The sequence below is a fragment of the Paraphaeosphaeria sporulosa genome, assembly GCF_001642045.1.
Source record: "Paraphaeosphaeria sporulosa strain AP3s5-JAC2a unplaced genomic scaffold CC84scaffold_2, whole genome shotgun sequence".
NCBI classification, from domain to species: Eukaryota; Fungi; Ascomycota; class Dothideomycetes; order Pleosporales; family Didymosphaeriaceae; genus Paraphaeosphaeria; species Paraphaeosphaeria sporulosa.
This window is the reverse complement of record NW_017253361.1, coordinates 2,384,305-2,412,046: the sequence shown is the minus strand read 5'-3', so window position 1 is coordinate 2,412,046 and position 27,742 is coordinate 2,384,305. Positions and strand designations below refer to the sequence as shown.

The 27,742-nt window shown below is 54.4% G+C and overlaps 10 protein-coding genes across 10 annotated transcripts; 2 read left to right on the top strand and 8 right to left on the bottom strand.

Moving 5' to 3' along the window:
* Positions 1–946: 946 nt before the first annotated feature.
* Positions 947–2,911, bottom strand: CC84DRAFT_1138310 (P-loop containing nucleoside triphosphate hydrolase protein). The gene is made up of 6 exons (XM_018176188.1): positions 2,750–2,911; positions 2,666–2,691; positions 2,593–2,602; positions 2,204–2,472; positions 2,061–2,154; positions 947–2,004 (listed from the first exon to the last, which is right to left on the bottom strand). The coding sequence occupies exons 1-6, from the start codon at positions 2,815–2,817 to the stop codon at positions 1,218–1,220; spliced, it is 1,254 nt and encodes a 417-aa protein (XP_018040461.1). The 5' UTR covers positions 2,818–2,911; the 3' UTR covers positions 947–1,217.
* A 175-nt stretch (positions 2,912–3,086) lies between these two features.
* CC84DRAFT_1161100 (putative 1,3-beta-glucanosyltransferase gel1) lies at positions 3,087–5,100 on the bottom strand. The gene is made up of 3 exons (XM_018177653.1): positions 4,677–5,100; positions 3,961–4,621; positions 3,087–3,912 (listed from the first exon to the last, which is right to left on the bottom strand). The coding sequence occupies exons 1-3, from the start codon at positions 4,789–4,791 to the stop codon at positions 3,306–3,308; spliced, it is 1,383 nt and encodes a 460-aa protein (XP_018040460.1). The 5' UTR covers positions 4,792–5,100; the 3' UTR covers positions 3,087–3,305.
* A 473-nt stretch (positions 5,101–5,573) lies between these two features.
* On the bottom strand, positions 5,574–7,245 carry CC84DRAFT_1161099 (t-SNARE). The gene is made up of 3 exons (XM_018177652.1): positions 6,775–7,245; positions 6,178–6,726; positions 5,574–6,123 (listed from the first exon to the last, which is right to left on the bottom strand). The coding sequence occupies exons 1-3, from the start codon at positions 6,922–6,924 to the stop codon at positions 5,770–5,772; spliced, it is 1,053 nt and encodes a 350-aa protein (XP_018040459.1). The 5' UTR covers positions 6,925–7,245; the 3' UTR covers positions 5,574–5,769.
* A 381-nt stretch (positions 7,246–7,626) lies between these two features.
* CC84DRAFT_1161098 (DUF1749-domain-containing protein) lies at positions 7,627–8,921 on the top strand. The gene has a single exon (XM_018177651.1). The coding sequence runs from the start codon at positions 7,927–7,929 to the stop codon at positions 8,878–8,880; it is 954 nt and encodes a 317-aa protein (XP_018040458.1). The 5' UTR covers positions 7,627–7,926; the 3' UTR covers positions 8,881–8,921.
* A 138-nt stretch (positions 8,922–9,059) lies between these two features.
* Positions 9,060–18,461, bottom strand: CC84DRAFT_462572 (uncharacterized protein). The gene is made up of 4 exons (XM_018186384.1): positions 14,041–18,461; positions 13,590–13,993; positions 9,344–13,542; positions 9,060–9,287 (listed from the first exon to the last, which is right to left on the bottom strand). The coding sequence occupies exons 1-4, from the start codon at positions 18,290–18,292 to the stop codon at positions 9,239–9,241; spliced, it is 8,904 nt and encodes a 2,967-aa protein (XP_018040457.1). The 5' UTR covers positions 18,293–18,461; the 3' UTR covers positions 9,060–9,238.
* Positions 18,399–18,735, bottom strand: CC84DRAFT_462550 (uncharacterized protein). Its single transcript, XM_018186383.1, has one exon. The coding sequence runs from the start codon at positions 18,688–18,690 to the stop codon at positions 18,505–18,507; it is 186 nt and encodes a 61-aa protein (XP_018040456.1). The 5' UTR covers positions 18,691–18,735; the 3' UTR covers positions 18,399–18,504.
* An 882-nt stretch (positions 18,736–19,617) lies between these two features.
* CC84DRAFT_1138296 (FAD/NAD(P)-binding domain-containing protein) lies at positions 19,618–21,098 on the bottom strand (the record flags this gene model as incomplete). The annotated part of the gene is made up of 2 exons (XM_018176187.1): positions 19,618–20,856; positions 20,913–21,098. The coding sequence occupies 2 exons, from the start codon at positions 21,096–21,098 to the stop codon at positions 19,618–19,620; spliced, it is 1,425 nt and encodes a 474-aa protein (XP_018040455.1).
* Positions 21,099–21,518: 420 nt separating this feature from the next.
* Positions 21,519–23,211, bottom strand: CC84DRAFT_1161095 (sure-like protein). The gene is made up of 3 exons (XM_018177650.1): positions 22,808–23,211; positions 22,697–22,754; positions 21,519–22,646 (listed from the first exon to the last, which is right to left on the bottom strand). The coding sequence occupies exons 1-3, from the start codon at positions 22,817–22,819 to the stop codon at positions 21,643–21,645; spliced, it is 1,074 nt and encodes a 357-aa protein (XP_018040454.1). The 5' UTR covers positions 22,820–23,211; the 3' UTR covers positions 21,519–21,642.
* A 500-nt stretch (positions 23,212–23,711) lies between these two features.
* Positions 23,712–24,518, top strand: CC84DRAFT_1213453 (versicolorin reductase; the record flags this gene model as incomplete). Its single annotated transcript, XM_018182533.1, has 1 exon — positions 23,712–24,518. The coding sequence occupies one exon, from the start codon at positions 23,712–23,714 to the stop codon at positions 24,516–24,518; it is 807 nt and encodes a 268-aa protein (XP_018040453.1).
* A 400-nt stretch (positions 24,519–24,918) lies between these two features.
* Positions 24,919–26,883, bottom strand: CC84DRAFT_1112027 (uncharacterized protein; the record flags this gene model as incomplete). The annotated part of the gene is made up of 3 exons (XM_018175308.2): positions 26,775–26,883; positions 26,119–26,643; positions 24,919–26,049 (listed from the first exon to the last, which is right to left on the bottom strand). Exons 1-3 carry the CDS (start codon positions 26,826–26,828, stop codon positions 24,919–24,921), a joined length of 1,710 nt encoding a protein of 569 aa, XP_018040452.1. The 5' UTR covers positions 26,829–26,883.
* Between the last annotated feature and the right edge of the window lie 859 nt (positions 26,884–27,742).

The window sequence follows — 27,742 nt, the reverse complement described above, 5'->3', positions numbered from 1 at the left end:
CATTACCTCGCAGCTCATGATACTGCAACCTCTGTTCGTTCTGAGAATCATCCAAAGCCAGGTATAGAGGCTTCTGGCGGCGACTTCGTCTTGGAAGGGCGGTTCCACTCTCGCTGCATTAGCCGCCATAGGCTGGATGCAACATGTTCACGGACCTGTACGATTCATCCTGATCACCGCTCAACTTGACCTACTAATTCGTCGGACTCGCTGGCGATTCCAGCCAAAGCTGTTGAGCCCTTGGTCTCCGAGGCACGACCCCGCTGTTCAGACAACCCGCAGTCTCGCTCTCACTTTGACAAACCTTCAGTCCTGTTAGATGCACAACCAAACCCGACGTGTGGGCTCTCATAGATGTGTAGAATACGACATCAGGATGACCCTGACTCGATTCCCCTGCCTAGCAAGTGCTCGGCTGAGCACATCTGCGCTGCGCGACGACAAGCGTCCACGCCCGGGGTTCGAAGTCCGAAAACCGGTCCTACAAGCTCCACTGCGGTTGCAGATGCTTAGACCTATTAGATCGTAACAGGAAGATTCGAGCCAGGCACATAAGGTGTCTCAGACGCCTACGTGTGGAAGAATTCGCGGGACTCGTAGGCTGCGATTCTATAGCAATGTGGCAACCTGTGGGAGTCCTGAAGTCGTGAGGGTTGAGATGCTCAATCCACATTTGAGACCGCTGTCATGGCTCAATAGTAAGACGAGCGACTCAACAGTAGTTGGTCAGCCTTTGTCAAGTTTGCTACAATTTGTGGTTAATGTTTTCAGACGTAGGCTGTGTAGACTGTGTCGGCGTGGGAAGTGAGCTTCGCAACGATGTAATGCAGCGGTAGAACTCGGATTACTCATCGTGGAGAAGCGGTGATAATATGCCATATGGGTCGCCTGAGTTGATCACTACATACAGCTTGGTGGGGGACATTGGCAACTAAGTGGTGAGCATGCTAGCTATTGAAAAGCAGAGATGTATCTCAATTGTGACGTACAATTGAAGCATTGTGAAATTTCAATCATTCGGAATGCCTTCAAGATAAAAGTCACATATCTGATCAGCGGCCTTCCTCCTAGCTGTCAACACTGATGAGTGCTTCTCCCAAATGCTCGAGCCCAGGCCTTCCCGAGGGAGCCTTCGTCCATCTCTTGTTCACGAAACTCTAATCCCAGTCACAAATTCCGTTTCTCACAAGCTGAGACTTCCCCTCTCCCTCAGCCTCCTACGCCCTCCCCACCTTAAACGACAAGATATCGTTCTTCCCCACCTTCACCAAATCATCCTCCGCAACCCGCACGCCCCCCTCCCGCTCCACATACGCCATCGGCGCATCCCCCATAACCTTTCTGTACACATCGCCCACCGTGCTCCCCTTCTTGACTAACACACAGTCCCGAAACACCGCCGTCGAACTCGCGCTCCCGCTTGAGAAACTGCTGATATTCCGCACCGGAAAGACAGGTACCAGCCCGAGCAGATCCGCCGCGCGGGACAGCACCTGCACGACGCCCGTCGAGCCAAACCGGTACAGCACCATGTCCTTCAGATTCTCGATCCTTGTGCGCAGCTTCTCGTCCAGCTCTTTCAACCCCCCGCCATCCGGATCCCCCGCCTCGATAAGGTCCTCCCTTGTGTCCACAAACTCGCTGCCCTCAGTATACCTCACAAACCCCTGCTTCGCGAGCTTCCGCAGAAAAACCTCGGATATCGCGCTGCACAGCACGATGCTCTGGGGATCCTGCATCTTTGCGATCTTTGCGATGTTCTTGTCTGCGTCCGGGTGGTCGATCTTGTTGAGCGCGATGACGGTGGGGAATTTCTCATCTGTGAAGGCGTTGACTACAGCCTCGACGGTGGCGTCGGACCAGTCTTGGAGGGGCTCCTTGAGGGCGAGCTTGTCGAGGCAGCGCGCGACGACGGCGGAGGTGGAGCCGTAGCCTGAGAACTGGTTTTGCAGCGTTTCGACGGCGGTCGCTTTGACGGCAACGTGGCGCCGTTTTATGGAGCCCCTGGGGCGTGTGGATTAGCACTGGACGAGCACGGGGAGGCGGACAAGGAGAGGTACCATTTCTCCATCAGATTTCCTTGTATCCACCGCACGATCTCGGAGCGCAGCCAGACAATGTCCTGACTGGGATCGTAGCCTCTTGTCGCCTTGCCTAATCATCCTTAGCCAAACATCCCAATCTCACCCTCCCTTGAACATACCTTCCGCGTCCGTCGTCCCACTCACATCCACCACATGCACCAGCGCGTCTGCATGCCTGAGATCGTCCAAAAATCGATTCCCCAGCCCCTTCCCCATGTGCGCCCCAGGAACCAAGCCCGCCACATCGAGCAGCTCTATCGGCACGCTCCGCCGCCCATCGACGCAACTCCCGTAGTTTGGCTTGCACTTGCTCTCCAGGCCCACGCGCTTGCACGCGCATTCGATCTGCAGATATCCGATTGCGCGCTGGGGATCAATGGTGGTGAAGCTGTGTGCGCATGAGCAACCGGCGATTCGAGCGGGGCGTATGTCAGGGCGGTCGGCTGCTCGGGGTACGCTCAGAGAGCTATGCGCCGTGGGGGGAGGGGTAGCAAGATGCTGCACTTACGGGAAATTGCCTGTTGTCCAGTCAGCTTCCACATTTCTCGCGACCAGAGACAATGGACGAGTATTCTACGGACCAACTTTGGAGGTAGCATCTGTCAAGCTGCCAGGGAGACATGTCTTAGACGGAGCAGAATGGAAAGGTGAGGGGCAGACCGCACCTGTTGAGTGTTGTTGATTTTCCCGACGAAGGCTTGCCGACGAGACCAATCAAAGGATCGCGAGGCATGGCGTACTGGTATAATATAGGTTTCAGCGAACGGATAAGTTAATGTGGAAAGTCGTGCTGACGACAATATGTGATGGAATTCACGATGCGCTTTTCTTATCGATAGGTGAGTAAGCGGGGTTCAAATGGGCCCTGACGACTTGGCCCGGTCTCATACGCCCTGCTGCACGCATTGACGCCGGGAACCATTATGGCGCGGCAGTGCAAGGTTATTCGAACGTCAAGTAGACTAACACGCAGTTCTTCACTACTTTACCCTGTCGACAACATACGAAGGTAACATGTAACATTCAGAACTGCCTTACTATTATGTACTATGCAAAGTGTACATGATGTTCTATCAAAACGCCAGCCAGCCCGACCAGAAAAACTGGCAAACGCCGAACGAGATCCATGAACTGATTACCGCAAAGAAAGGTGACCATATAGTAGCAGCTCGAGCCGTGGGTCGCTGATCATGACAGACCCTCGGACGCGGCACGCTGACTTTACAAAAGAAGGGATCCACCGAATAGGGAGGAAACCAAGACCACTAGGCCGCACGCAATAGGTGCGAAAGAGAATTCAGGCGCAAGAGGACCAGCAGCGGCACCCTTGCTGTCTGTGGGCTTGGAGGCGCCACCGGTCTCGGAAGCACCAGAAGTAACAGCGCCAGAGGCAGCAGGAGCAGTGTCGACCTTGTCGGAACCAGCGTCCTGGCTGCCGCCCGTAAGGCCAGGGGCCTTGCCGGCACCGTTCTTCATGTAGTCCGAAACACCGTCAGGCGTAGCGGGCAGCTCGTCGTCCTTGAGATCGACGTCCCAGGTGGAGGACTTTTGTGGGCACTCGGAGATCTTGCCGTCGGTCTTATATCCACCATCTCCGGTAGGAGCCGGGGTGTTGGATAGGGCCTTCTTGAGAGCGGTGAAGTCGTCCTTGTCTTCGACCTCAGTGGAGCTCGTGATCTTGACCAATCCAAAGCCAGCATTGTCAGCTTCCTCGGAATACTCGTAGACCAAGCCACCAGAGTAGACCGGGGTCATCTTGGAGGTGTCGTAGAGAGCGCTGACGGCATTGAAAGTACGGGTGTTGGTCTTGCAGCCGTACTCAGAGAGGCTACCACAATCAGTACGTGTTCACATGCGACCTTACGAGTCCACTTACAAGAGAGGAATGCTGTAGTCAGAGAAGTTCTTAGCCTTCATGCCCCAATCAGTCTTCTCAAAAGTGTTAGGATCACACCAGGAGTAGTCGTTGAAGGCAAAGAAGTCGCTACGCGCGCCATCGGGACCACAGTTCATGTACGCAGCCATCTGCATGCGGTTCTCGGAGACATCGGCGGCTGAGTAACCGACGGGGATCTTGCGGTAACCACGAGCGTTGATGTATGACCTCATGTCACGGTCTGTGGCCTTGACATAAGGAGCACACTCGGTCGTCTTGTCATCATTGATCACCTCGTTTCCGGAGAAGAACATGAGCGTGTTGTCGTACTTCTGGAATGCATCGATGGTAGCGAAAACGCTCTGCAGGTAGACCTTGTTGTACGACTTGGCGGGCTTCGCACGATTGATGGAGTAATTGGGGTTGTTGACGTCCAGTGCCAGGTAGATGCCGGCATCGGAAAGTGCCTGCATGCACTCATCGTGGTTCTTGGAGTTGTCGACGGTGTAGACACGGATGGTGTTCAGGCCAAGCTCCTTGAACTTGGCGACGTCACGCTTGCACGTCTCGGCATTGGCAATGGGATCCTCGTTGGCGGACGAGCCCCCGGGCTGGTAGTCGACACCACGGATGTAGAAACGCTTTCCGCCAGCGAAAAAGGCTAGGGTATGTCAGCAAACAAACTCTCGGAACAACAGATTTCTCGGGCAACGGACCATTTCCCTTGATGGAGACAGTGGGCAACGACGAAGCACGCGGCGCCAATGGCGCAGCCGGAGTGGCCGCGGCACCGGCGGCGAGGATGGCCACGGTGATGGCGGAGGTCTTCATTGTGAGTTTGGGTAAGTCAGGATATTAGGGTGGAGCGAGAGTTGTGCGAAACAAACAAAAGCGTGAGCGAGAGTTGCAGAATAAAGCAGGCGCGAGCCTGGACAAAAGAGTGTAAGAAGCTGCAATTAGTACGAGTAGTACGTGGAGCAGGAAGGGAGATGCACGCGGGAGGACGCAGGCAGACTGAAGAGCAGAAATAGGAACGACACTGCGGGCGTCGCAGGTTTTAGGGGCGCTCTTGCCATCGGTTTTGGGGAACCTGGATAGGTGCGCGCCAGCGATGATTGGGTCCTGCGCAACATTCCATTTGCACGAACCCTGCAAGCCACCATTGACAACATCCAAGCAGCGGCCAAGCAGCGGCCGGCGCACCGAAGCGAACTCGAGCAATGCTCAGCGAGGCTTGAGCGCCCCGGCGATCGCCCGCCGTCTGCAACACATGTGGACCGCGCTGTGGAGCACTGCCGCGCCTGAAACGCGCAGTGCTGTCATTGTGTGCGCATCCATAGCGATCCAAATAAGACCCGTCGCATGCGTTGCCCGCCCGCCGCCTGAAAATCTCCTCAAACCTGCCTCAACAGGCGCTCCTAGCCCGCGCCAGTGGAGCACTCCTTGCACGCAGGTCCCACACCCCCCGGCGTCCCAATCTCGCCATCATCAGCCAGCTGGGATTACACACCCGGCAATGGATGGCAAGCTTATCAAACTGTGGAGACGGGTGCTGTTCGTAATAACAGTGGAGCTTGCAGCGAGGCAGTGCAGTTGGCAGTCACAGAGTAACGAGGCAGTAGTTCAACGGTGGTTAGGTTGTTATCTACAACAGCGCTGCAGCGCAGCTAAATTAGGCATTAGAAAACGACAATAGTACGTCAAGGTTATCCTCCATCTCATGTTCTTCACAGGGTACTCGTGATACGGCCGCAAGGAAATCGACCTTGGCGGCCCTTTCCCACGTGGTGCCAACCTTCCAGAGTACGACTACGGGTTGTTGGTCTTGGCCCGGGTGCCAAAGTAGCCACCGAGGACAGCAGCGAGGATGGCAATGATTAAGACGACAATGCCCAACGTCCACCACTTAAGCTTTCGTGCCCGGCGGGCAGACTTGATACCCTGGTCGAGCTGCTGGTTTGCATGTGTCGTATCCTTTGTCACATTCTCGGTCTGCTCCTCAACCCGCGTTACCTGTTCCTCTTGGTACACAACTTGCTCATTGAGCTGCTGGAAGAGCAGCGCAAGCTCGCCCAGCGTCTTCTCAATGCGCTGGATATCGTTGTGACGAGCGCGCACAGCTCCGAGCACACTGTTGGCCTGACCACTGCGGTTGGTCTTGAGCTGCGTGGGTGTCAGCACAATCACCTGGCTATCATGATGTCTACGGATACTTACAGCTTGCTGGAAGATGCCCTCATCGCCCCAGTCAGCATTGGCTGCCTCCTGAACCTCTGACTCGGTCGCCTCGGGGTTGACGATTCGGTACTGTCTCGCAATGGCATCGCGGTACCGTTTGGAGTAGTCTGCCTCCTCCTTCTGGAAGTCCTCGAGCTGGCTCTTGAAAGTGCGCTTCAGCTTCTCCACCTGCGTCCTCTTGAACGAGTTCTGCGGCTCCCGCGATGCATCCTTTTCAAGGAACTTGATCTCATCCTTTATCGACGTGTTCCTGATCTGTGTTTCGGAGACGATGCTCTCTAGTTGGGCCGAGGAGCGGTTGTCAGGCGACGACAGCATGCGCTGGTGAATGTTGGCGATCTCGGTGATGTTCGCCGAGAGCTGGTTGATTCTACTCTTTGTGCCATCGATGCGCGCGAGGAAGTCCTGCTGACTCAGTGGCGTTGCGGCGTGCGAATACGTCTGCTGGGGCGGTTGCGACGAGTATTGCGACACCTGCGAGTACTGCGAGTCCTCATGTTGGAGAGGCGGCGCGTTCAAATCCTGGCCCTACGCACATTAGCGCCATCACGAAGTCGATGATTCCGGGCTGCTCACTGTGCCGCCGTACGGGTTCGACGCTCCATAGCCCCCGGGTGCGACTTGGCCACCTTGACCGCCATAGGGATTTGACTGCCCGTAACCGGACTCTGCCTGGCTCGCGCCCTCGTAAGGGTTGCCGCCGTATTGTTGATACCCGTGAGACATGGTGCTTGCCGCAAGAGGTGTTGAGTGAAGCTCGCTCGGGAGTGTTTGCTTAGTCGCCGCGGAAGCAACGGAAACCTGCGTCAACTGAAGATTCCCGATAAAAATGTCCCTGGCGGATCGCAAGAGCGTGAATTGTGCAAAATTGCGATGGTTGTGGGCCTGTTCGCAACCAACAAAACAAGGTGTTGCGTGAAGCCAATTTAAGAGCTCGGGTACTGCAGATGAGCAGCGCCGTGGATTGCCCTGCCTAGCTCCCCAGCCCTCGCAAACGTCACTGGCCGAGGCGGAGCACGTGCTGCGCTAACCATTGACGGCGCAGTTTGCGGTTGTTCATGGCTGAGCACTTGCTTTCCACAACAACACAGCGTGTACAGCCTATGTACAGGAGGTTATTTTGTGAATCTACTAGCTGCTGCCTAGGGAGGATTCCGGTGTAGGTAGGGAGCTCCACCTCAATGCGTCTAGTCTACTCACCTCGATTTATCGAATCGTCGAATCATTGGCATTTGAGATTCCATAAGCAATCTACGAAGGCAGCACTATCGGAAATCTAGCAGTAGATACGAACTTTGTTGAAACCAGACGGTCTTCTTATGTCTCGTCGTAAGCATAACACTGCCTTTACGGTGGCAGCGATCAAGTGGTCCGTGCCGCATCAGAGATAAGATCGATCTGATAACTCTCAAACACCAGTCTCCGCATTCCGAACCTTCTCCCCACGCCCACACCGTCCCAATTCAACAGCCGTCAGTTGTCTCAGGCTCCTCGCAAGCTTAGAAACGAGCAAGAGCTAGCATATACGGCACGTGGCCAACCTCGCACGCAAAGCTTAACAAGGTCAAACGCCTAACACCTCATCCTTCACATTTCCCACTATCCCCTCAACAACGACCCTTCGTAGTTCACGCTAGTTCCTGCGAGACGCTGCCTGCTCGCACGTGCAAATCGTTCGGAAGGGCAGATCACCATCTCCGTACATAACCTAAAACCCCACCGCCCAACATGGCCCAGAACGGAACCTTCCACCCCGGCACCCTTCACCTCTATACCCCCTCTCTGACGGCCTTCGAGCACAGACCCCCGCCCCTAAACCCCAACTGCTCAGTGTCCTCCTCCTCCACCCCTCAGAACACGATCCTCTTCATCGGCGGCCTCGGCGATAGCCCCCTCACAGTGCGCTACCCGACCCTCCTCTCCCGCACCGTCCCACCCCACTGGACTATCGCCGAGGTAACTCTCACCTCCTCTGCTGCCGGCTGGGGCACATCTACGCTCTCCCGAGATGCCGCCGAGCTCGGGGAATGCGTCGCTTATTTCAAGAAGATGCGGCCAAGCGGGAAGATCGTGCTCATGGGACACTCGACGGGGTGCCAGGATGTGATGGAGTACCTTGTCGGGTTGTCCAGCTCCAGCCGTCCAGCTATTGAGGGTGCGATTCTGCAGGCGGCCGTGAGTGATCGGGAGGGCTGGGATACCATCGTCTCTGATGATGCATCTTTGAAGGAGAGCCTGGAGAAGACGGTGGCGATGGCAGGCGCGTGGGTCGCGCGTGGGGACGGCGATGCGATTCTGCCCAAGAAGGGCAACAAAGTCCTGGAAATGTTCGACAGCCCGTGTACGGCGTACCGCGCGCATTCGTTGCTTGCGAAGGGTGGGGATGATGATTATTTCAGCACGGACTTGTCGGACGACACGCTGAAAGGCACATTTGGCAAGATTCCGGCACGGACGAAAGCGATGTTTCTGTGGGGGAGTAGGGATCCGTATATCCCTGGCCATGTGGATCAAGAGGGGACGCTGAAGAGGTGGGCGAGGATCGTGAGGGAAGGGGGTGGGAATGTGGATGAGGCGAACGGCGGTGTGGTGCGGGGGGCTACGCATAACTTGAATGACGATGCGGAAGATATTGTCCAGGATCTCGTGGGAAGGGTGGTAAGGTTTATCAAGGAACTGTAGAGAACCCGAATACTGGAGCGCGTGGAAATACAAATCACACAGCAAGTCAACAGACAGTGCACAGTGTTGCATTGTGTAGTGTATACTACTCCAGAGCCCATGTGCTGTGGATAGCCATGGCCACGATAGGCTAGTCTCAATTAAACAAAAGAGAGCCATTCTACTTCTAATGGGGATCGGTGCTGTATACAAAAGTGAAAGTGAATCAATCCTAGGACCAACACCCAGGTCGGCATACACGTGCCTGACCAATACGCCTGAAAATGCAACACGTTGGCCGTCCCAACCCAGCCTATTTGGCCCGGGCATATCTCCAAGACAAAAGAAACAGTATACACTTGTACTCAGTGCCGAATCCTCAGCTGCTCCTCCCAAGCAGCTTCCCCAGTTTCGACTTCTTCTTGTGCCTATAATCAGTTAGTCATTGTCCTGTCAGCAGGTTCCATCCCGGGAAATAACTCACGAAGCCGCGTCGTCCTCGTCCTCCGCCGTCTTCACGCTCGAGCCATCCCCACCCCTACTCCCCAACCTCTCCCTCTCCCTATCTTTCATCCTATGACTCCCAAACGGCGTCAACTGTGTGACGTGCCTACTCAAACTTCCAATCACACCTGCATGTCCCGGCTCGGTCTGATCCACTCTGGACAGCTCATCTGCAAAGGTCCTGCCATCCTCAACCTCAATGCCTAAGCCCTGGGTGTCGTGCCAGCTACTGCCGAGTATGCTGCCGTTCTCTGTGGCGGGGCGGGTGTTGCTGCGGGACGAACGCATGCTGGTGGATTCTGAATGTTCGGAGAGCGCGGAGAAGGTCGAGGGCGCACGCCCGGATGCAAACGAGCGACGTCCGGGCAGCTCGCCGCTGGCGTTGGAGTCCGACTCTCCAGGAGAGTGATCGCGTATGGAGGCAGAATCCGTGCCGGAGAGATCGGGAGAAGTGCTCATGATGGAGCTGCTGTTGGCGATTTGGCGGAGGCGGGATTGGGTGTGTTTTGAGGGGCGGTGGTGACTGAACTTGTTGCCTACGATAGCGCCGGCATGGGATATGAGAGCTCGGATGACGTCCCGTTTCAATTGTAAGACGAGATCGAGATTGGAGCAGGTTTTGTTCCTGTACTCTAACGTGGGCAGCTTGAAGACGAGGTCGTGGATATCCTCAAAGTTGCGGTTCCCTTTGCCCTTGTAGCTGAGACAGAGAATCAGACTAGGTATACGCGCATATGCGAGAGTCATGTAGTTGGATGCGCGGCTCATCATTTGTGTGAGGTCGTCGTTCCGTTCCTTTTGGGTACCCGCTTTCTTGTCGCCAGTGCCGCTTCTGTGCAAAGCAAAACGCCGAGTAGTACGGTCAGATTCCGCGGTCGACACAGAAAAGCTTGAGTTTGTGCGTGAAACGGCAGTTCCTGGCCGAGAGACGTTGGTAGAGGAATTTCCAGGCGTACTCATGGCGGAGCTAGGATGAAGGGTACGTCGCATCTCAGTCGCAGACCGCGACTGCGTCTCGCGGAACAAACGGAGATGGTGAAGGTTTGGCCGGGTTTTAGACGAGCGCTGCTCCGTTTTGGGCTGGTGCGTGGGCAAATGCAAAGTTGGGGTGAGACGTAGCTTCAGGCCCTCGACATCCTCACCATTGGTGGGGAGTTGCATCGTAGGCGTATCCGTTGAGGAGAGGTTGCCAATATCGTCGTCGTCATCGTCATCCAGAGCTATGTGCTTAACAAGCAGGGGCGAAAAAGTGCCATTGCCGTTCTCTCCAGATTTGTCCTTGATGCCAGGGAAGATGTATTCGAACAGTTTCTTGCCGATTTGCCATTCCAGCGCAACTTTGAGTGGGAAAAGATTAATTTCGAAGTGATCAACGACCGGAATGCCAGCAATTGCTTCGAGCATAACCCAATGCACCCTGAGCATCTTTGTCTCTAGTGAATCTTGCCCATCTGAGGTTTTCGGGCGGCTTGCTTCAAGGTAGGGTGAGATCATCTTGGGGTAGATGGCGTTCGGCATAAGGTTGAGACCGACAATGTGTTCAATCTCAACTGAATTCAGATTTGAACCGTCGTTGTTGTCTGTTCGGTCGAAGAGAGCATTCTTGATCTGGAACTCGGCAAGCGAGGTCTGACCCTCCTGCAAGAGATGCCAAACAATCTCCGAAGCGGTAATGTACCATCTCAGAGTCCCGGTCAGTTCTTTGGCCTGTGCACGGTCGTCGTACCTTCGCTGCGCGGTCGTAATCGCTTTCATGACGAAAAAGAGCTCATCTTCAAAAACAGCCAGATCCTTCTCCACCTCGATGCGATCACTCCAACCCTTCTTGTCTAGAAATTTCTCGTTGATCTGGAATACGGACTTGATCTCTTCGAGTTGACGAATTCGTTCCTGCAAGCCAATGACCAGATCCGGCGCGCCGCTGAGATTGCTGAAGTCAGACGCAAGCATGATCTTTTCAAGCCTTTCGTTGCGTGTCTTTTCCAGCGGCTCGTTATAGAGCAGAAGGTCTATGACGATGATATACATGGCGTAGTACTGACGTGAATTGCATAGAGCACGGATATGGGGAAAGTCGACCCAGATATGATCGATTCGGCTCTCCATGCTTTTTCGTCTAGAAGCTGAGTCGCCACCAGACACGTCGTCATTATACTTTAGGCGCAACGGGTTGTACTTGTCAAGTCTCATGCTGGCAGATGTGCGCTCTACCACGCGCTGAAAGCCATACGGGTGAGTCTTGAAATCGAACATGACTTCGAAAGGTACCCATGGGGGCCAAGCAGTCCCGGCTGGTGCTCCATACGTGCTGCCCGAGTACATGTGGATATCTCCGGATCCGAAAATCTTCGAGTTGGTAACGAAGATCTGCAAACTGTCCATTGAAGCTGTGAACCGTCTTTGGACCAGACCAGAAACGTCGTCCATCACCCGATCTTTGTCCATGATTTGGATGACCTTGAGTTGCATACCCTTCGCTGTGACCAGAACAGCCGCTTTGGTGTTCTTCTCGCTTTGAAGTTGGATTTGAGGGGCAATTAGGCGAACGATATACGCATTTTGAGCGAGGTAATCGAGGGAGACATCGTCCCCAGCGTTGTTCGGAGCGCTTGACTTGTTTTGTTCTTGCTCAGCATTGTCGGCCTCGATGAATTTTTTGCCGTCACTCAGCAGCTGTTGAATTTGACTCTCGATGGTGTCTTCTTCATCTTCTTGAGGCTCCATAGGTCTGTGCTCAGCCCCAGGGGTGGATGAAGACTTTCGCAGCTTGTCTTGCTCCTCCACTATGTCTAGGATAAACTTGACCGCGCGTCGTGACATATAGTATACAAAACCACGCCGCTGGCTGACTTGGTGTATGTAGCGCAGAATAATATTGCGAAGAGAGTTGTTCCACTTCAGATGCACGTTGTGAATGATGAAGCGGTTGTTGAAGTCACTGATAAAGTCGGCATGCTGTGCGCCTTCTGAGGTTTTGGTACCACCCTCATCACCTGCACCGTAGTCCTCGCGTGCTTCGTAGTATTCGTCCTCTCCTTCCGCTTCTCCGTTTGGTACGGCATGCTTGTCGGCTGACTTCAATCGTTCGATCAAGCTTTGGTGCATGGCCTGGAGGAAGTTCATCTTTCTCCTCAAGAACTCGGAATGATTTTGCAAGGTGGTAAGCTGGTGGCGTAGCTCTTCCGAATTTTCAGGCTCCCGAATGATTTTCAGCTCTTGATCACCGATAGCGCGTTCGTTGTGTGATGTCTGCTCTTTTACACGCTGGATCCGCTGCTCAATGAGATAACACTGCACCCGCCGCGGGTCGTTGCGAGCGGACATGACACAGTGATGCGTCGGCTCCTTTCCGAAAGGACTCGTGCGATGAGGATCTCCAGATATGTTGTCTGCGTGGTCCGTCTGGCGGAAGTAGGTAAAGCGCGGTGCAAAGGCTAACGGTAGGATCTGCGTCTCTGGGTTATGCTCCGAGGGTAGAACCCATCCCAATTCCACGAAATCGTCCATGTCAACCCAGCCCCAATCGTTATCTGGGATCGTAAACTTGGACAAATCTGCTCTCGCGTTCTCTTGGTTATAATCCGCAATTGTCTCGTCATTAGCGTTTTCCACATCATCTTCTCCCGTGCCGCCAATTCTTGCCGAAACAGCACGAACATCGGTCCTTATGAGGTCGAGCTGGACCTGATTAATCCGCATACCCGTCGTTTGATTTTGCTTGCTGTCTTCTTGCGCCTTAGGTGCCTGCACAATGGTTCTGAATTCTTCTCGTCGCTGATGCAAATCAAGCATGAAACTGTCCAGGCGAGCCTTCAGCCCAGTGGCAGCAACGTCACCCCTGCCGTAATCTTCTGCATCTTTATGCTTGTATACATGGCTCATATACAAAGGCGAGAGTAGAAGATTGTACTTGATCGTAGCCAAATGTCGTCCAAACTTCTTGCTTGACTTTTCGATGCCCGGCCACAACGAGCCCTGTCTGATGGGCAGAGACATGGCGCCTGAGAACATGGACCACCAGTTATAGAAATGTGTGAAGAAACGTGGAGTCAGGTGAACACTGTTGTAAGTCTTGGAAGGTTCCAGGTTGCCAACGGACCACTCGCGATCGTGAGGAGCTGCGATGGCAATAGACATATGGATGTGATGGCTGCGGAAACCACGGAACGCATCATACTCCTGTTGTGGTCAGTGATGAACCAATCTGTAAGCGCACAATTTCTCACCTTTCCGTCTTTTGGATGAGCATACTTCGGATGCTTCAAGACGATGTCGTAATGAGGATTGAACTTGAACGATCTACCGCCTCCGTCGAGGTTTCGCTCGAACACCAAACCTGCTACCCAGCGGACATTGCCATTCAGCTTCATGATGGTCTTCTTAAAGATCGCCAATTGCTTGTGGCTCGAGACGCTAGACGATCCGTCGAAATGAGTGGTGGGCTGTTCCAGTTCGGCTTCTTGACGTGCATAATGGCCGAGATCTGGTATTGCCAGGACGTAGCTACCGCTTTTGACAACCATAAAGTTTCGTGGATCTTCGTCTTCGGCAAGGGTCAGCTGTACGTCGTTCTGCCAACACATGACAAAACCTGCGCCATGTCCAGTGACCATGTAAGGATCGCGAGAGCCTGGGATATGTTAACATTTGGAATCATTAGGGATAAATGCTACTTACCTTTCAGGATTAGATGCACATCGCCGTCGCCTTTCCACGACACGCTGATGCGCGAATGGAACGTGAGTCTGATCTTATCCCAAAAGCCGACCCTCTCTGAAGGGTCAATCGCAGGCTTAGTGAAGCTCTCAATGACCTGCATCATGTCCTGAATCGCAGGCTGATACGATGTGCCCCAGGTGATGCGAGTTGGATGGGACGAGTTGATGTCGATCTTCATATCTGAGTATGTTTTGACTGGTGCCACTGTACGGCGGATATCGACCTCGAAACCTCCCGTCTTCGCGCCCGACGGGGTGGATTCCTCTGGTACCACGACTACATTGCACACTCGGGTGGACTCTATGTCTCTAAACTCTTCCGCAATCACAAAGTCAGTCTTTAGGGAAACACTGGGTAGTCGAGATGACTGCAAAGGATGCAAAGCAGGGAAATGGAGCAACGGGAGCGGGTAGTCGCGCAGCTGGATTTTGGCCTCGCCCATGTTCAGTTGCACATGCATCGGGATAAGAAGAGAGTATTGCATATCAACAGGCATGCCTTTCCCGACCCGGTGTAGGAATCTTGGATATTCGGAGAGAGGGAACGAAGGTTTGTCAATGGTGAGATCCAGATCGCTGACGATGAGGCTTCCGAGTGCAGGCCGATGCGGGATAGCCATTATAGTCTCCTTTGAGTATGCATCGTCCGGAACCTCATCAAGACCCCAGAAAATGGAGCGGATATCGTTCATAGAACGGGTCTGGCAGGTGAGAGCGTGATCTATGCGCTTTCTCCATGTCTGAGCATTGAGACGATTGAGCCTCTCGCGTGCCTCTTCGATACTGGTACGCGCTTTGCTACTGAGACCAGTGTAGCCATCTTTATCATAGCGCATTGGATGATCCGAGCCACGTCTGCGCACGGAATCCGGAGATTCAGGATCGCTCAGGTCTTCGCTCTTGCTACGAAGAACGGGCTCCTTCTTCCGCACCTTGCTCCGTCCTCTATGTGTGTGAGCAGACCTGGCGCGCTGGCGAGAATTTCCCCGTCGTTCTTCCTCTTGGTGAAGCTTCTTCACCTTCAGTTCGAAAGCTTGTTCTCGGGCTAGCCTCTGTTTCTGCTCCATGAGACCGTATCGGTAGACGACACCCAGTTTCCATTCAAAGGAGCCATCCTCAATCTCAAAGAGAACAGCTCTACTTCGAAGAGAGATTTTGGGTACATGCTTGGGACCTTCAGGCTCTTTGTTTAGAACATATCTGTTGGAGCCAGTCTGGAAACGAAAGTGGAGTTGCTGGATGGTTTTCGTAACATTGACGATGTTGTCGAATATTCTGTGCATAACCAGCTGATGAGGGACCGCGATACGAATTGCGTCTGCAACAAGGTCGAAAGATTTGTCCTCAGTGATCGTGTTGCCATATCTTCTCTTTGATTTGCGATAATCCATCCGCAAGGACTTAACACTAACAATCCGACTCCACACTCTTTTAACATGCGGGCATTCTGCATAAAGTCTCACAAGCCGTGACCGAAAGAATGGATTCGTCCATCTATGTCGGCCAGCTTCGAGACCATAAACGTGTACCATGAGTGGTGGATCTGCCGGCATGTCGCCCTTGAACTGAACAAAGTTCGCTTTGATGTCCAAGGTAAGGATTTCACGTTTAAGTCCCGTCTCGGGATCCAGGTCGTCGATGTCCATTGATGGGATAGCGAGGTGACGAGAAGCGCCTGGCGAAACAGGAACAGGCTCTTCCTGACTAGTGAACGCAACATTGAAAGAGTGCTTCAGTACCATAGTGGCGACACCCACAGCGAAATGTCGATAGAGCGAATAATGGAAGAACAGACTCTGGCAGAAAGAGTGGATGTGAAACACCGGTCCCTGCTTGTCTGTAGACGTACTCCAAGCCACCTCCATCCGTGGAACACCCAAGAAGGGATCTGCTTCCCATTGCTCGTCGGCCTCCAGTACGAATCCTTCGAATCCTTGCCAGTGCACGGCAAGTCGTCTCCCATCGGTGGGGTCACCAGCTGGTTTGCGAGGAGACTTTGGTGAGGACGGAGTTGTTGGTCGAAGGAGATACTCATCCCGGTTGATCGTCCGGCTTGCGGCCCGCCTGCGCACGGGACGGGCTTCGCTATCATCTCCCCTACTCTGGCGGTACTCTGCAGTCCAAGATTCTAGGTGCAGTCCGATCCCCCTTGCATGTTTGGACACTTCCGGATCGATGCCTGCGATTTCGATGTTAAAGTCAGAACCTTGAAGTTGTACATGCGACAACCAAGAAGGCAATCGTCGCAAAAAGTTCAGCCCTTTTTTTCGAGGTCCACCGCGCCTACGCCGCACGTCTTTCTGAACTTGAGCTACAATCTGGCGTAGACCCTCGCTGATTTCTGAGCGTACGATGAATACAGAAAAGGTCTGCAAATTTCCATTGACGACCACTAAAACATCGGGTGAAGCGCTGAGCTGCACTTTGAGTTCTACGTGGTCAGTCAACAACAAATTGTGTTTTTCACTAGAAGCGGTTTGGTAGTAGAGCCGCTGCGAATTGATGCGAAACGTTGAACTGAGGCCATAGTGCAACTCAGCATCGGCTGCATGCGAAGATTCCATGTCAAGCGAGACCGACGACGATGATGAGATGAGAAGGTCAAATTCATCACTGTCCTTTCTTGACGGTTCTGTAGGGGGCAGAGTAACGCGAATAACGGGCTCGTGAATGGATAATTTGATGCTAGCCTTGGGTAGTAGCCGTCGGACCAAGCTGCGTTTTCGATCTCGCAATTTTGGAGGTTTCCGTCGCGTCTCGTAAGTACGAGTCATGGCAAGTAATATTGGTAGATGTTTGGGGTCAAGGTCGATGGACGGGGATGTAATGACTAAGTTGGCGAACAGGATGTTTGTGTTGCGCTCGGCCACATTTTTGTCCTTGGTGAATTGAATGGTTTTGGAAGGGAGTGTAGTATTCAGGGTCATGGTCGCCATGGGGACGTACAGAAGGCGTTCAGGGTGACCTTGACCGCTATCAATGCCGACCGAAATGGATATTGCGGCGAGGAGGGCTTGGTGAGCAATGTCGTTAGGAGAGAAGTACATGAGGTGGGCAGGGCTCCGAGGGTCCAAACGGAGTAGATCGATGCTGACCTCCTTCATGGATGCGTTCAGATAGACAGGAGGATCAGAATCCGAGCCGGTCTGGATGCGCCTGGTGAAGCTGAACAGACTTATGGCAAACTGGAATTCTTGGATACCACGGAGGATGGAGCTGGCAAATTCGCGCGAATCGGCTACGGTACGCACGATCTCTTCCTCGGGACTTCCAGGCTGGCCAAGCTCACGGAAAGCGTCTCCAAGCGATGTATTGGACCTTGCGTGCCTGATAGGGGCAGCGGCACGACACTTCCTGGCACGCTCTGCACAGAGCTTCACTTCGTCATATGGGATGCTTAAGCGACCAAGCTTTAGGGCAATGGATGCATCACGCAAGCCGTCCAGCTCCTTGTACAACATGCCGTGGACGTTGAGGGTGCATTGGTCGAGGATTTCGACGGACTCTCGACCTTCGGGGGTGAAGAGGATGCTGCGGACGGTGAAGAGCCACTCGGCGGGTCGGTGCTCGTTGTTCTGCTTTGGCTTGTGGTGGTTGAAGAGGCGACTTCGGTCCACCGTCTTGCGGCGCGTGTCCACGGCCATGGTGAAGCTGCCAACCTGCAGCGACCCGACGTCTGCGATGACCAGCGTGGTCGTTGTTGCTACCAAGTCGACCATCTTGATCCATTTGATTTTGCGATGCAGCCGCTTAATGTGCTCCTTGACGTTGGTCAGCCGCTCCCACGTGCGACTTCTCTGGCCTTCCTCGTCGGTCGTATCCTCGGTGTCTTCCCCATCCACGGCGATGTCTGGCGTCTTCTTTTCGTCCCTCCTCTTCTCTGCGGAACCGTTTGCCCATTTTGCCCACGCACTCTTCTTCCGCGGTTTGTCACCCAATGTCTTCAAGTCCACGGTCACAGTGAGTTCGCTGAGCACGACACTGAGCCAGGTTGGCTGCGCAAAGGTCGGGCGGTGGAGGGTAAGGCCGAGTCCGCGGATCTCGATGCGCAGGCCATCCTTGGGTGCGAAGGCTATGCGACGGAGCCCAGATACGCCCAGCCTCTGGATGGAGACGCCGGTGACGACTCGGATGAAGGCAAAGAGCACAAAGGACAGTAGGTAGACCAGCAGGAGCAGCCCCGCGGCTAGTTGCACGGTCGGGAGCACCATTGCGCCTCACCGGGCTTCCATGCGTCTCGCGTTGGATTATGGTATAGCAATAGCGCGCGAGCACGCGACGTGCGTCCGAGGTTCGCGGAGAGACGGCCTGGACATACTCGAAGGCGCCGTTATTGCAGGCCCAGCGTGCGGGCGGAGCAGACGTGCAGGGGCGGAGAGGCGCGAAGAATGCGGCGGCGAGCGGAGGGTCCGGACGGCTGTCTTTATGTGCGCGTTCCCTTTGCGCAGGCGCCGGCAGCGAACGCAGTCAAGGTCCGCGTGCCTGTAGCACTTGTGCGAGCGAGTGCGGGCGGCCGAGGGCGTATGTCCGTCGCTGGTGGGCTGGGCTTATGGACACTGTACTGCGCATGCGTCAGACTACAGCGGTCGTCCCTGCCCCAAATCGCCATGGCCCTGGTCGCCCCGCGCTCGGGCCATCCGATCGAGCATCCGCCGGTACCTCACCTTGCCCGCAACCATCGCATGCTTCTCCATCCGGGGCTTGTCTCAGCCTGCCGAATCCTCGAGCATCCCTCCTCGTCAAGCTGCCACTACGGGTCGTTCTAGAGGGATGGCCCGTCGCCATGGCCCACTAACCCGGGAACCACCACCCGGGTCAGGGACATGTACTTGAACTAATGCAACCAAGATCGGTGGCTTTTGTTCCGTCTGCGCCAAAACACCAGCAACGGCATGGGGCATGGTTGCATAACATCACCAAGCTATCTGACCACGTCCCTCCCACGTACCAGGCTTTACTCAACGTCTTGTACATTGCCGGTCAAAGTCGTCTGCTCGCTCGCCGTCAGCTTCTACGCCCAGTCATCCAAGCTCTACTCCCATACCGGACCGGGATCAACAGCAGCGGGCGCCTCGTCCACCTCACAGTATTAACTTGACGTGTTGCCTCTTATTGTTGTCGATCGTGAAGATATCCGTGGTAAGTAAGTCTGAGAAAGAATAGAGTGGATAATCAGGCCTGGGCTTTATATGTACGAGAGAGTTTGACGTAGTACTTGATTGAAGAGCAAATTGGACCGGGACTGGTGGGCATGTGTAGTAGGACACTGTTCAACAGAGTCATGGAGCGATTGTGTTGCAGCCCCATGATTTGAAGTACAATCTTAGGGCTGCGGCGCAGCATCTCCGCTGAAGTTCATCTCGACATATTTTGAACGCCGAAGCAACAATGTCTAGCTCTTAAACTGTGAGTCGCGGGTAATCAATCTCACTATTCTCAACTACATTCGTTTGACTGATGGAGATTTAGGCTGCTGCTGTTCAGTTGTGGCATGGTCCCATAACACTAGAACTTCATGGCTCAGCCTTATAGACCTCTACAGTCCCTCAATAGCTCTCGGCAGCAAGACCTCATTATAAGCCCACAACACGGTGGAGAACCCTGCACTGAAAGCCGCTCCGGTATACCACGTTGCTCGTCTCCCCTGCAACGCATTCTGTCTCGTGATGAACCCCTTCTTCAACTCCTCCCCTGACACCCTCGAATGCATAAGCCCATGATTCGCAAAGTACGGGAACGTCGTACTGCCATTCTTCGCGCTGACCGTCCCGGCCTTCACCATACTCTCAACTGCCTGCGCAATCAAACCTTGAATGCTCTCCGCTCCATCCTCCTCCGTCCCCACCGCCGTAAACGCAAACAAATCCTCTCCACCCCCAGGCTGATGCGCAATCCTCCCGACCTGCGCCGGCAGTGGATAAGCAGAGAAATCCCCCCCGGCCGCACCAGGCACCGTATTCGTCCACTGCTGCAGTCCGCCCAGACTAGGATGCTGCACCAGTCCCGCATGCACACTTGAGAACCGCAATTTGAACAGCACATCCGCCTCTTCATCGTCCAAGTCAAACGGCGCGAGCGCAACGGGCGACGGCTCGAACGCCACAAGCAGCCTCTTGGCCACTATTTGCGTCTCGTTGCCGTCCCGGTGCTTCACCCACACCTCGACGCCCGAGTCGTTCCGCGTGGCGCCTACAACGATGCTGTCGTACAGCACGTCCTCGCCTATCAAGTCAGCCACGCGATCGTACAGCTCGTGCAAGTTCCCTGACGACGGCACGATAGCCCTGGACTGGCCCAGCATCGCACGCGCCATGACGAGGCCGGAAGCTTGCATCACGTACAGCGTGGGCACGCGCAGGAAATCGCCGACGCCCATTACCGTGCTGGTCCAGAGTTTCGGGAGCGCAGCCTGCAGGTCGTACTTTTGCACGAAGGCGCCAAAGTCCATGGTAAGGTCCTCGGGTATGTTGCTGCCTGCGGAGGGGAAGTGGAAGAAGCCGGGGAGCATCAGGTCTGCGTATTTCTCGCAGAGTGAGAGGAAGTCTGCAAGTGCAGCTTTTTCGGCCGCTGGGGAAGGCGGTGTGTAAGAGACGGGGAGACCAGTGCTGAAGTCGACGTAGTGTGGTGTAAGATTCTCAAACTGCATGGACCCATTTGTGTCGACGCCCATGCGGTGCGGAAAGGACGTTGTGTTGAGGTACTCCATCCAGGCTTGGACGCCAATATTAATGGGCGTGCCAGTCGAGGGGTCGTGGTAAACTGCGGTGTGGCCTCCCTGAAGAGTTGCTCCGTCAGTCGAGGTGGAGAGAAGTACATGGATTCGTGACGTACCAATCTACTGCTTCTTTCGACGACAGCAACGGTCTTGTTGTGGTCGCGAAGCCAGACCGCAGCGTGGGAGCCTGCTGCTCCGCCGCCGACGATGACGACGTCGCGGGATATGACATCCACAGCGGAAATGGGGACAGCAAGCGCGCTGAGTAGAAGCACAACGCTTCTGATTATTTGGCTTGACATGTTTGGCTCGCCACAGTACACAATCTGCCCTTAATTCCCAATGGCCCGCGGAAGAGGGTTCAACTGGGAAGGTCTTTTCGAGCTCTGTTAGCTACAAGGTGCCGATGACAGACTGAGCAAACGCCGAAGAACCAAAGACATATGTGGGATCCGCGTAGGATGATATTACCAAACGTATAGACATTGCTGATAAAGTATGTGGAACCATGTAAATGTATTCAACTTAGCCTAATGGCACCTCTCTGGCTCGGCGTAAGTGTGGAAGAGCAAGGGTGAGGAGCCCCACAACAAGCGAGGAATTCAGCAATTCGTTCATACCACAAGTTCTCGGCCTGTGTGGACACTAATGTGTGTGTTGTTGTTCTGATCGCCGGTATACAATAGATTTCCGTGGGTAATCTTAACACATGTATTTGCTTTTCTGCTGAATTCATGGAATGGTTGTGTTTTCAGGAGAACGCTTGGGAGCAAGAAAAAACTGTACAGTTGTTCGTGAATGCTCTATCATAAGCGTCGTATGTCGTCTATGCCCCAAAGCTTTTATCTAGGCCTTTTTGTTTTCCGCCGAAACTTCTGCGGGTACATTTCCCTTCCCAACGTTGTCCAGAGCAATCTCCCCAGTGAAGTCCCCTGGCGTATGCATGAAGTTTGCCCTCAACGGCGTGACACTTGTGTACCCCTGCGCAACCGCCCACCCATCGTTCCCCGGCGCGCTCTGCTCCACGCTCTCATACACATCTTTGAATCGCGGCGCCCACTTGAAGTGCTTATGCGTATATCGTATGTGCCCCCCAACGGGCGTCTCCCTGCCACTGTCGCCTCCCGAATCGCCACCCAGCAACTCCTTCCGGCCCAGCTTCTCCTCCTGTTTTCGTATCTGCGCCTCGATGTCCGAGGCCGACTCATCGCTTTCAGAGGGCACTTCGATGGGCTGGAAGCACGAGCCCGACTTCCACGCATTTTGCAGCATGTTGGTGTACAGTATTTTCTTTTCGCCCACGTTCTCGACCAGTGGCACATTGACGCTGTAGAGGTGTGTGTCGGGGTTCCAGTTATCGAAAAGATGCTGTATAAGGCGGGCGGAGAGCTCGGACGCTCCCGATATTATGGCGGCGTCGTGGTTGCGGTCGAAGAAGGCATAGGACAGCGCAATCGACTTGTATCCACAGACGGCTGCTTCCATGGCGCCGCCAATGGTTCCGCTGGACAAGCTGAATACAGCTGTGCTGTTGCGTCCATAGTTGGGCCCCGATACGACGAGGTCTATTGGACCTCTGCTCTTGAAGTAGTGGAACAGGCCGATCTGGACGCAGGATGCGGGCGTGCTGTCGACGAGGATCCACTCTTCCTCTGTAGAGGCGTCGGGAAGGGGGCGCGTGTGTGTCGTACCATCGTTCAGAAGGCGGCCATTTTCGCTGCGCAGAGGTAGTGGTCTGAAGTATGTGGGTTTGATCGAGTGGCCGACGAGATGTGCTTTGCCGATCCAAGAACGCTGTGTATGTGGGAGAACGACGGAGACGGTGTGGCCATGCGATTGGAGGGTCGAGACTACTTGGGGTCAGCATCGTTGAGGCAGGATTAGACACAGGCGCATGTACCTAGTGAATGCACGTAGGGCGAGGACTGGTCTGAGGGCGGACCATCGTCATTTGTGATCTGCAATTGGCTATGAGCGAGCGACTACGACAAAGTATCAGATGCTCACTTACGAGGATGTGCATATTGGCTTTTGAGGTGTTGTAGAAAAGACGAAAGATGTGTTTGTTTATTATGTGGGGTCTGTGAAGGCGGAGGCGGGAGAACATCGACGTGGGTTGACGTGATTAGCTTTCCGAGATCGTAATCGATAGTCGGAAAGGTTAGCCGCTTTGGCCACGTGGGAAGGAGAAAGCCACCGCAACTAGTCGCTGGCTCACATCGTGTACAGGTGGTTGGACTATCGGGTTTCCGCCAGAATTAAGACGACGTCGAAATGCCTCGCCGTTGGCGATCAGCACAGCACCAGTGAGGCTGCGGTGACTCGTATGCACGTCATTTCGGCCGCCGTAGCCCCCGACATGGAACCTCCACCATGTCGCCGACAACGAAATGGTACCTTAACCAACATCAAGCGGAATCCAGTGCTCGGATTGCTCCATCATGCAAACGAAACGATATCGAGATGAGCTTGTTCAGCAGCTATAATGCCCAAGAGTCTCACCATCAGTCACACAATGGCCCCTCTCCCGTACTACTCCTCTATCCGACCTCCGATAACACACCCTGACCGTTCCGACTTCAATACTCCGGCAGTCAAGGGCTCTGTTGCAGGAACGGGGAAAGAAGCGAGGAGCAAAACGTCCGATCCGGTCTCATAAGGCTGCGTGCCGTTCGGATCCCCGCCCACCTCCGTCTGTAGAAGCGATGCCGACGACAGGCCTGACTTTATATGCGAAGAGCAGACCACAAACGCAACTTTCATTATTCATATCGCAGCTTCTTTATTGTTCGATACCCATCGCAAGTGCTTTCTGTCTACTATCGCTCTCTCGACCTACCCGCAGGAGTTTGCATCACTGATTCCGAACATTCGAATCCAAACAATAGGACTGTTCCCTCCCACATAATATTAAAATGGTCATCAACGTCCCCACCGCCTCTCTCGAAGGCAAGGTAGCCCTCGTCACTGGTGCTGGCCGCGGAATCGGTCGCGGCTGTGCCATTGAGCTCGGCAAGCGCGGCGCTTCCGTCGTCGTCAACTACGTCTCCTCGCAGGGCCCTGCCGAAGAAGTCGTGAAAATAATCGAAGGCTTCAACAATGGCGCCAAAGCCATCGCCATCCAAGCCGACGTGTCCAAAGTCTCAGAAATCAACCGCCTGTTCGAAGACGCGAAGAAGGCGTTCAAGAAAATCGACATTGTGATGAGCAACTCCGGGACAGAGAGCTGGGACAAGACGGAGGAGATTACAGAGGAGAAGTACGACCATGTCTTCAACCTCAACACGAGGGCGCAGTTTTTCGTGGGCCAGACGGCGTACAAGCATATCGAGGACAACGGCCGCATAATTCTCATGTCGTCCATTGCCGCTGGTCTGCTGGGAGTCAAGGACCACGCGCTCTACAACGCATCCAAGATGGCTGTCATCGGTTTCATCAAGGCGTTCGCAACCGACTTTGGCAAGCGCGGGATCACTGTCAACGGTGTGGCACCCGGTGGCATTAAGAGCGACATGTTCACGCAGAACGCTTGGCACTACATACCTGGGGGGTCGCCCGACTGGCCGGCCGAGAAGATTGAGGATTTGATGGCGAACCACTGCCCGTTGAGACGGTGTGCGGTACCTGAAGATGTCGCCAGGGTAGTAGCTTTCTTGGCCAGTGACGATGGTGGATGGGTGAACGGGCAGGTCATTACGATTTCTGGCGGTTCTTCGCAGTAGGCGATGATCGTATTTGGGTTTCAGGCGATTTTGCATAGTTAATAGACAGCGGAAAGTCGGGGGCCATGAAGGATATCCAAGAATGAGGCGATGGACCAGAACAGTGATATGCATGCTTTCGAACATATTCAGTACCTGCGTGACTTTGATGAGTTGACTATGATGCACGGAAACTGATATATCCCCAGACTCGCCCTCAATGCTTTGGTTTGCTTAATTAGCGTTCCTATGAAACATAATCACTGGCGTGATTTGGGGATTCTAGCAATGTTGGTGCCGAACTGGGACTGAAGACCAACCCAAGTCAAAACCAAGCGACATGTGCATGCACGGTCAACCTTATTCCTACTGAATTAAGAGGTATCACGATAAAAACCCATCGCCCCCACTCCTTCAGCTCTTAGATATCGAAGACACCCCCCATCCCCACCCTCACATCCACAAAGTCCGCCCTCCACCCCTTATACTGCCCCAACCCCCTCTTAATCTCCCTCACCCTCTCAAGCCTCCTCTTACCCTCCTCCTCCTGCGCCACCCTGAACGCATCCTCATCGAACTCAAAGTCATCCAAGCTCCCCACACTTTCCTGCCTCGTCTTCGGCGCCTCCCCACGCGTCCTCGAGGCACCCGTAAACGCCGAAATGCCCGACTGAATGACATCCTGCAGCGAGGACGTCTGGCGGCCCGAAGCGCGCCTTGCAGTGGGCGTGCTACCCGAAAGATCGACATCGTCGAAGTCGCCCGCGTGGTCGTCGATGCCAGGCTGCAGCGCAGCGCGCTTGTCGCGCCAGACGCCGCGGCGTAGCTCGAAATTTTCCTCCTCGAGCTCGCGCACCTTGGCGAGGAGGCGGTCGCGCTCTTCGTCGACGAGCTCCTGCACGCTGCTGTCCTCGATATTGCCCAGGTCGGCTTTGCGGCGACGCTGCTCGGCTTCGCGGAGGCGCGCGTTTTCATTGCTAAGGCCGGTCACGCGGGTGCGGAGTTCGGCTGCTTCGCGCTCAATCTTTTTGTGATCCTGGAGGCGTGTTTGGTTGCGTGCGTCGTTGTCGCGGTGGAGCTGCGTGAGGGTTTCTATTTTTCGTTCCAGCAGCTCGGCGCGGGATATCGAGTCGGATGCTTTGCGGTTGGCAGCGCCCAGTTCTGCTTCTAGCTGGGCAATACGTGTCTGCGCGGAGTCGCGGTCAGAGCCTTCCTTGGCCGCCTGCTCGCCTGCCTTCTCCAGATTGGCCTTGAGGTCGGAGAGCTCAGTTTTAGTGGAACTAGCTTCTTGCTCTGCCTTCTGTAGGGATGTCTCTAACGTGGAGATCCTGGCCTGCAACTCACTCTGCTTGCTCGTCTGGTCCGCCGCCTGCTTGTTGAGGTTCGAAATCTCCAGCTCCAGTGATTCGATGGTCTCGGATTTGGATGCAACCTGAGCATTGAGATCATCAATGGAGGCAGACTGGTTAGGTGTCGGTGCTCGTTTGGTAGACTTTGAGGATTGAGTCTGCAGGTGAGACAATTGTCGCGTGAGCGATTCGACTTCAGACTTCTATTCGACATGTCAGTAGCCATAACCCTGTTGCATTGTTTCCAAGAGACTCTGACGGGGGCAACTTACCAGCTTGTCCGCTTCCTTAGCCTTTTCAGCTGCAAGCGCTGCCTCTCCACGTCCCTCTCTCAGCTCCTCCAGCTCCTCCTCACCCTTCTTCCATCTGGTCTCGCCCTGTTCCACTTCCGCTGCCAGCCTCTTGTTCTCCTTCTCCAGCTCCTCAATGCGCTGCGCCTGCTCCCTGTAAATATCACTCGAAACCCCTCCTCCCGGTGTAGTAGCTGTCGGAGATGTAGGTCCTCCTGCAGCGCGGTAGAACGAGGCAGACCGCTGACGCGACTCCACGGCTATGGAGGGCTTGCGATTGTGAGATGGCGTCGTAGAGGGCAGCTCGGTAGGCTCGTCGTCCTCAACATCGACAGGACCGGGAAATGCGCTTGTTGTTTCGGGTGCTTCGGGTGCATCGGTTGCAGCGGCCGTCTCTTCGGGCTTCTCCTCTTGCGTCTCTGCTGCGGTCGCTGCTTCTGGCTTGTCGTCCTTCTTCTTTGCGGCGCCGCCTGCCTTTTTAGCGTTCTTCTTCTTCAGCGCTTCATACTGGGGATGGGATTAGCAAAGCTACACGTCAATTTTCCAACATCACCGCTAGACAGAAACGGGCTCATGGCAGCAGCAGCAGAGCTCCTGCTCATGACAGCTATGCGCTCGGTGGTCTCGGGGTCGCATACCTTCTTCTTAGCCGCAGCTACCTTGGCAGCTTTCTCTTTGTCTTCGTCGGCCATTGTGACTGTTTAATTCAGGGTGTATAACTTTATGGTGAGTCGAATAGCATGCAGGTCGCCATTAACAGCTCCCTCGCGCGGGTCGCTGATGCCAAGTGGAGCATGACCAAAACAGCGCTAGGCTCGCATAGGCAACGCTGCAGGTACCTTCACAGTGCTTGCTCGAACATGGCCCTCTCTCGGTCCTTGAGAGCAAAGTGACGTCTATGGAACAACAAAGTCAGCATCTTAGACAAGTTTCAGACATATCATTTGTTTCTCCCTTCAACGGTAGCCTCTTAAACAATGGCATGCTCAGCACAAAATTCAAATCTCACCGTGCCAGTCACCAACATGTCGTCTGTCTTCCACGAACATGATGTACTTAGCACTCAGACCTCGGCTTGGCCTGACATCGCAGAACAGCGAATACAACAACGCAATGTTCCGTACCCAAGACATGCACTGTACACCCAGCACCCCTTGATCCTTAAACTTCTCCTCCATCCTCTCCTCCATCCCACCGACCCCCCACCCACACCCCACGACCACCCCCAGATCGCACAAACCACCCGACCCAAGCTCAACCCGAAACGCACACCACCATATGATCTCCTCTTCAAACAAATATCCCACCAGTGCTATCAATATCAGCACCGGTATAGATTTCAGGGGCACTGTGCATCCATCCCGTGCTGCATGGCATGGGTGTGGCGTGAAGCGAGATTGCGGAAGCATAGCTGCTCGCGATATCGATATGTGCCTGAGTTGCTATGGTTATCTCGCCTCCAGGAACCCGGAGACGGGCGGGGTCTCGTCGTTTGAGTGTTTTGAGCGAGCAGGCCCAAGCCAAAAGCAGTATGATACTCGAAATTGACCTGCAACGTCGTCACAAGCACGCAGTCACTTCCGTCACAAAGGCCAGAATACAACTT

Excerpts from the sequence above, each read along its gene's own strand:
- CC84DRAFT_1161099 (XM_018177652.1), bottom strand. The coding sequence starts at position 6,924 with ATGTCTCACGGGTATCAACAATACGGCGGCAACCCTTACGAGGGCGCG. Across the intron at positions 6,727-6,774 it reads CGAACCCGTACGGCGGCACA|GGCCAGGATTTGAACGCGCC; the intron begins GTGAGCAGCCCG and ends TAATGTGCGTAG. Across the intron at positions 6,124-6,177 it reads AGGGCATCTTCCAGCAAGCT|CTCAAGACCAACCGCAGTGG; the intron begins GTAAGTATCCGT and ends ACACCCACGCAG.
- CC84DRAFT_1138310 (XM_018176188.1), bottom strand. The coding sequence starts at position 2,817 with ATGCCTCGCGATCCTTTGATTGGTCTCGTCGGCAAGCCTTCGTCGGGA. Across the intron at positions 2,692-2,749 it reads AAATCAACAACACTCAACAG|CTTGACAGATGCTACCTCCA; the intron begins GTGCGGTCTGCC and ends TCTCCCTGGCAG. Across the intron at positions 2,155-2,203 it reads TGGGACGACGGACGCGGAAG|GCAAGGCGACAAGAGGCTAC; the intron begins GTATGTTCAAGG and ends AAGGATGATTAG.
- CC84DRAFT_1161095 (XM_018177650.1), bottom strand. Across the intron at positions 22,647-22,696 it reads GCCCTACGTGCATTCACTAG|TCTCGACCCTCCAATCGCAT; the intron begins GTACATGCGCCT and ends GACCCCAAGTAG.
- CC84DRAFT_462572 (XM_018186384.1), bottom strand. The coding sequence starts at position 18,292 with ATGGTGCTCCCGACCGTGCAACTAGCCGCGGGGCTGCTCCTGCTGGTC. Across the intron at positions 13,543-13,589 it reads CTCATCCAAAAGACGGAAAG|GAGTATGATGCGTTCCGTGG; the intron begins GTGAGAAATTGT and ends TGACCACAACAG. Across the intron at positions 9,288-9,343 it reads GACGAGGACGACGCGGCTTC|GCACAAGAAGAAGTCGAAAC; the intron begins GTGAGTTATTTC and ends AACTGATTATAG.
- CC84DRAFT_1161100 (XM_018177653.1), bottom strand. The coding sequence starts at position 4,791 with ATGAAGACCTCCGCCATCACCGTGGCCATCCTCGCCGCCGGTGCCGCG. Across the intron at positions 4,622-4,676 it reads TGTCTCCATCAAGGGAAATG|CCTTTTTCGCTGGCGGAAAG; the intron begins GTCCGTTGCCCG and ends GACATACCCTAG. Across the intron at positions 3,913-3,960 it reads GACTACAGCATTCCTCTCTT|CCTCTCTGAGTACGGCTGCA; the intron begins GTAAGTGGACTC and ends TGATTGTGGTAG.
- CC84DRAFT_462550 (XM_018186383.1), bottom strand. The coding sequence starts at position 18,690 with ATGGCGATTTGGGGCAGGGACGACCGCTGTAGTCTGACGCATGCGCAG.
- CC84DRAFT_1161098 (XM_018177651.1), top strand. The coding sequence starts at position 7,927 with ATGGCCCAGAACGGAACCTTCCACCCCGGCACCCTTCACCTCTATACC.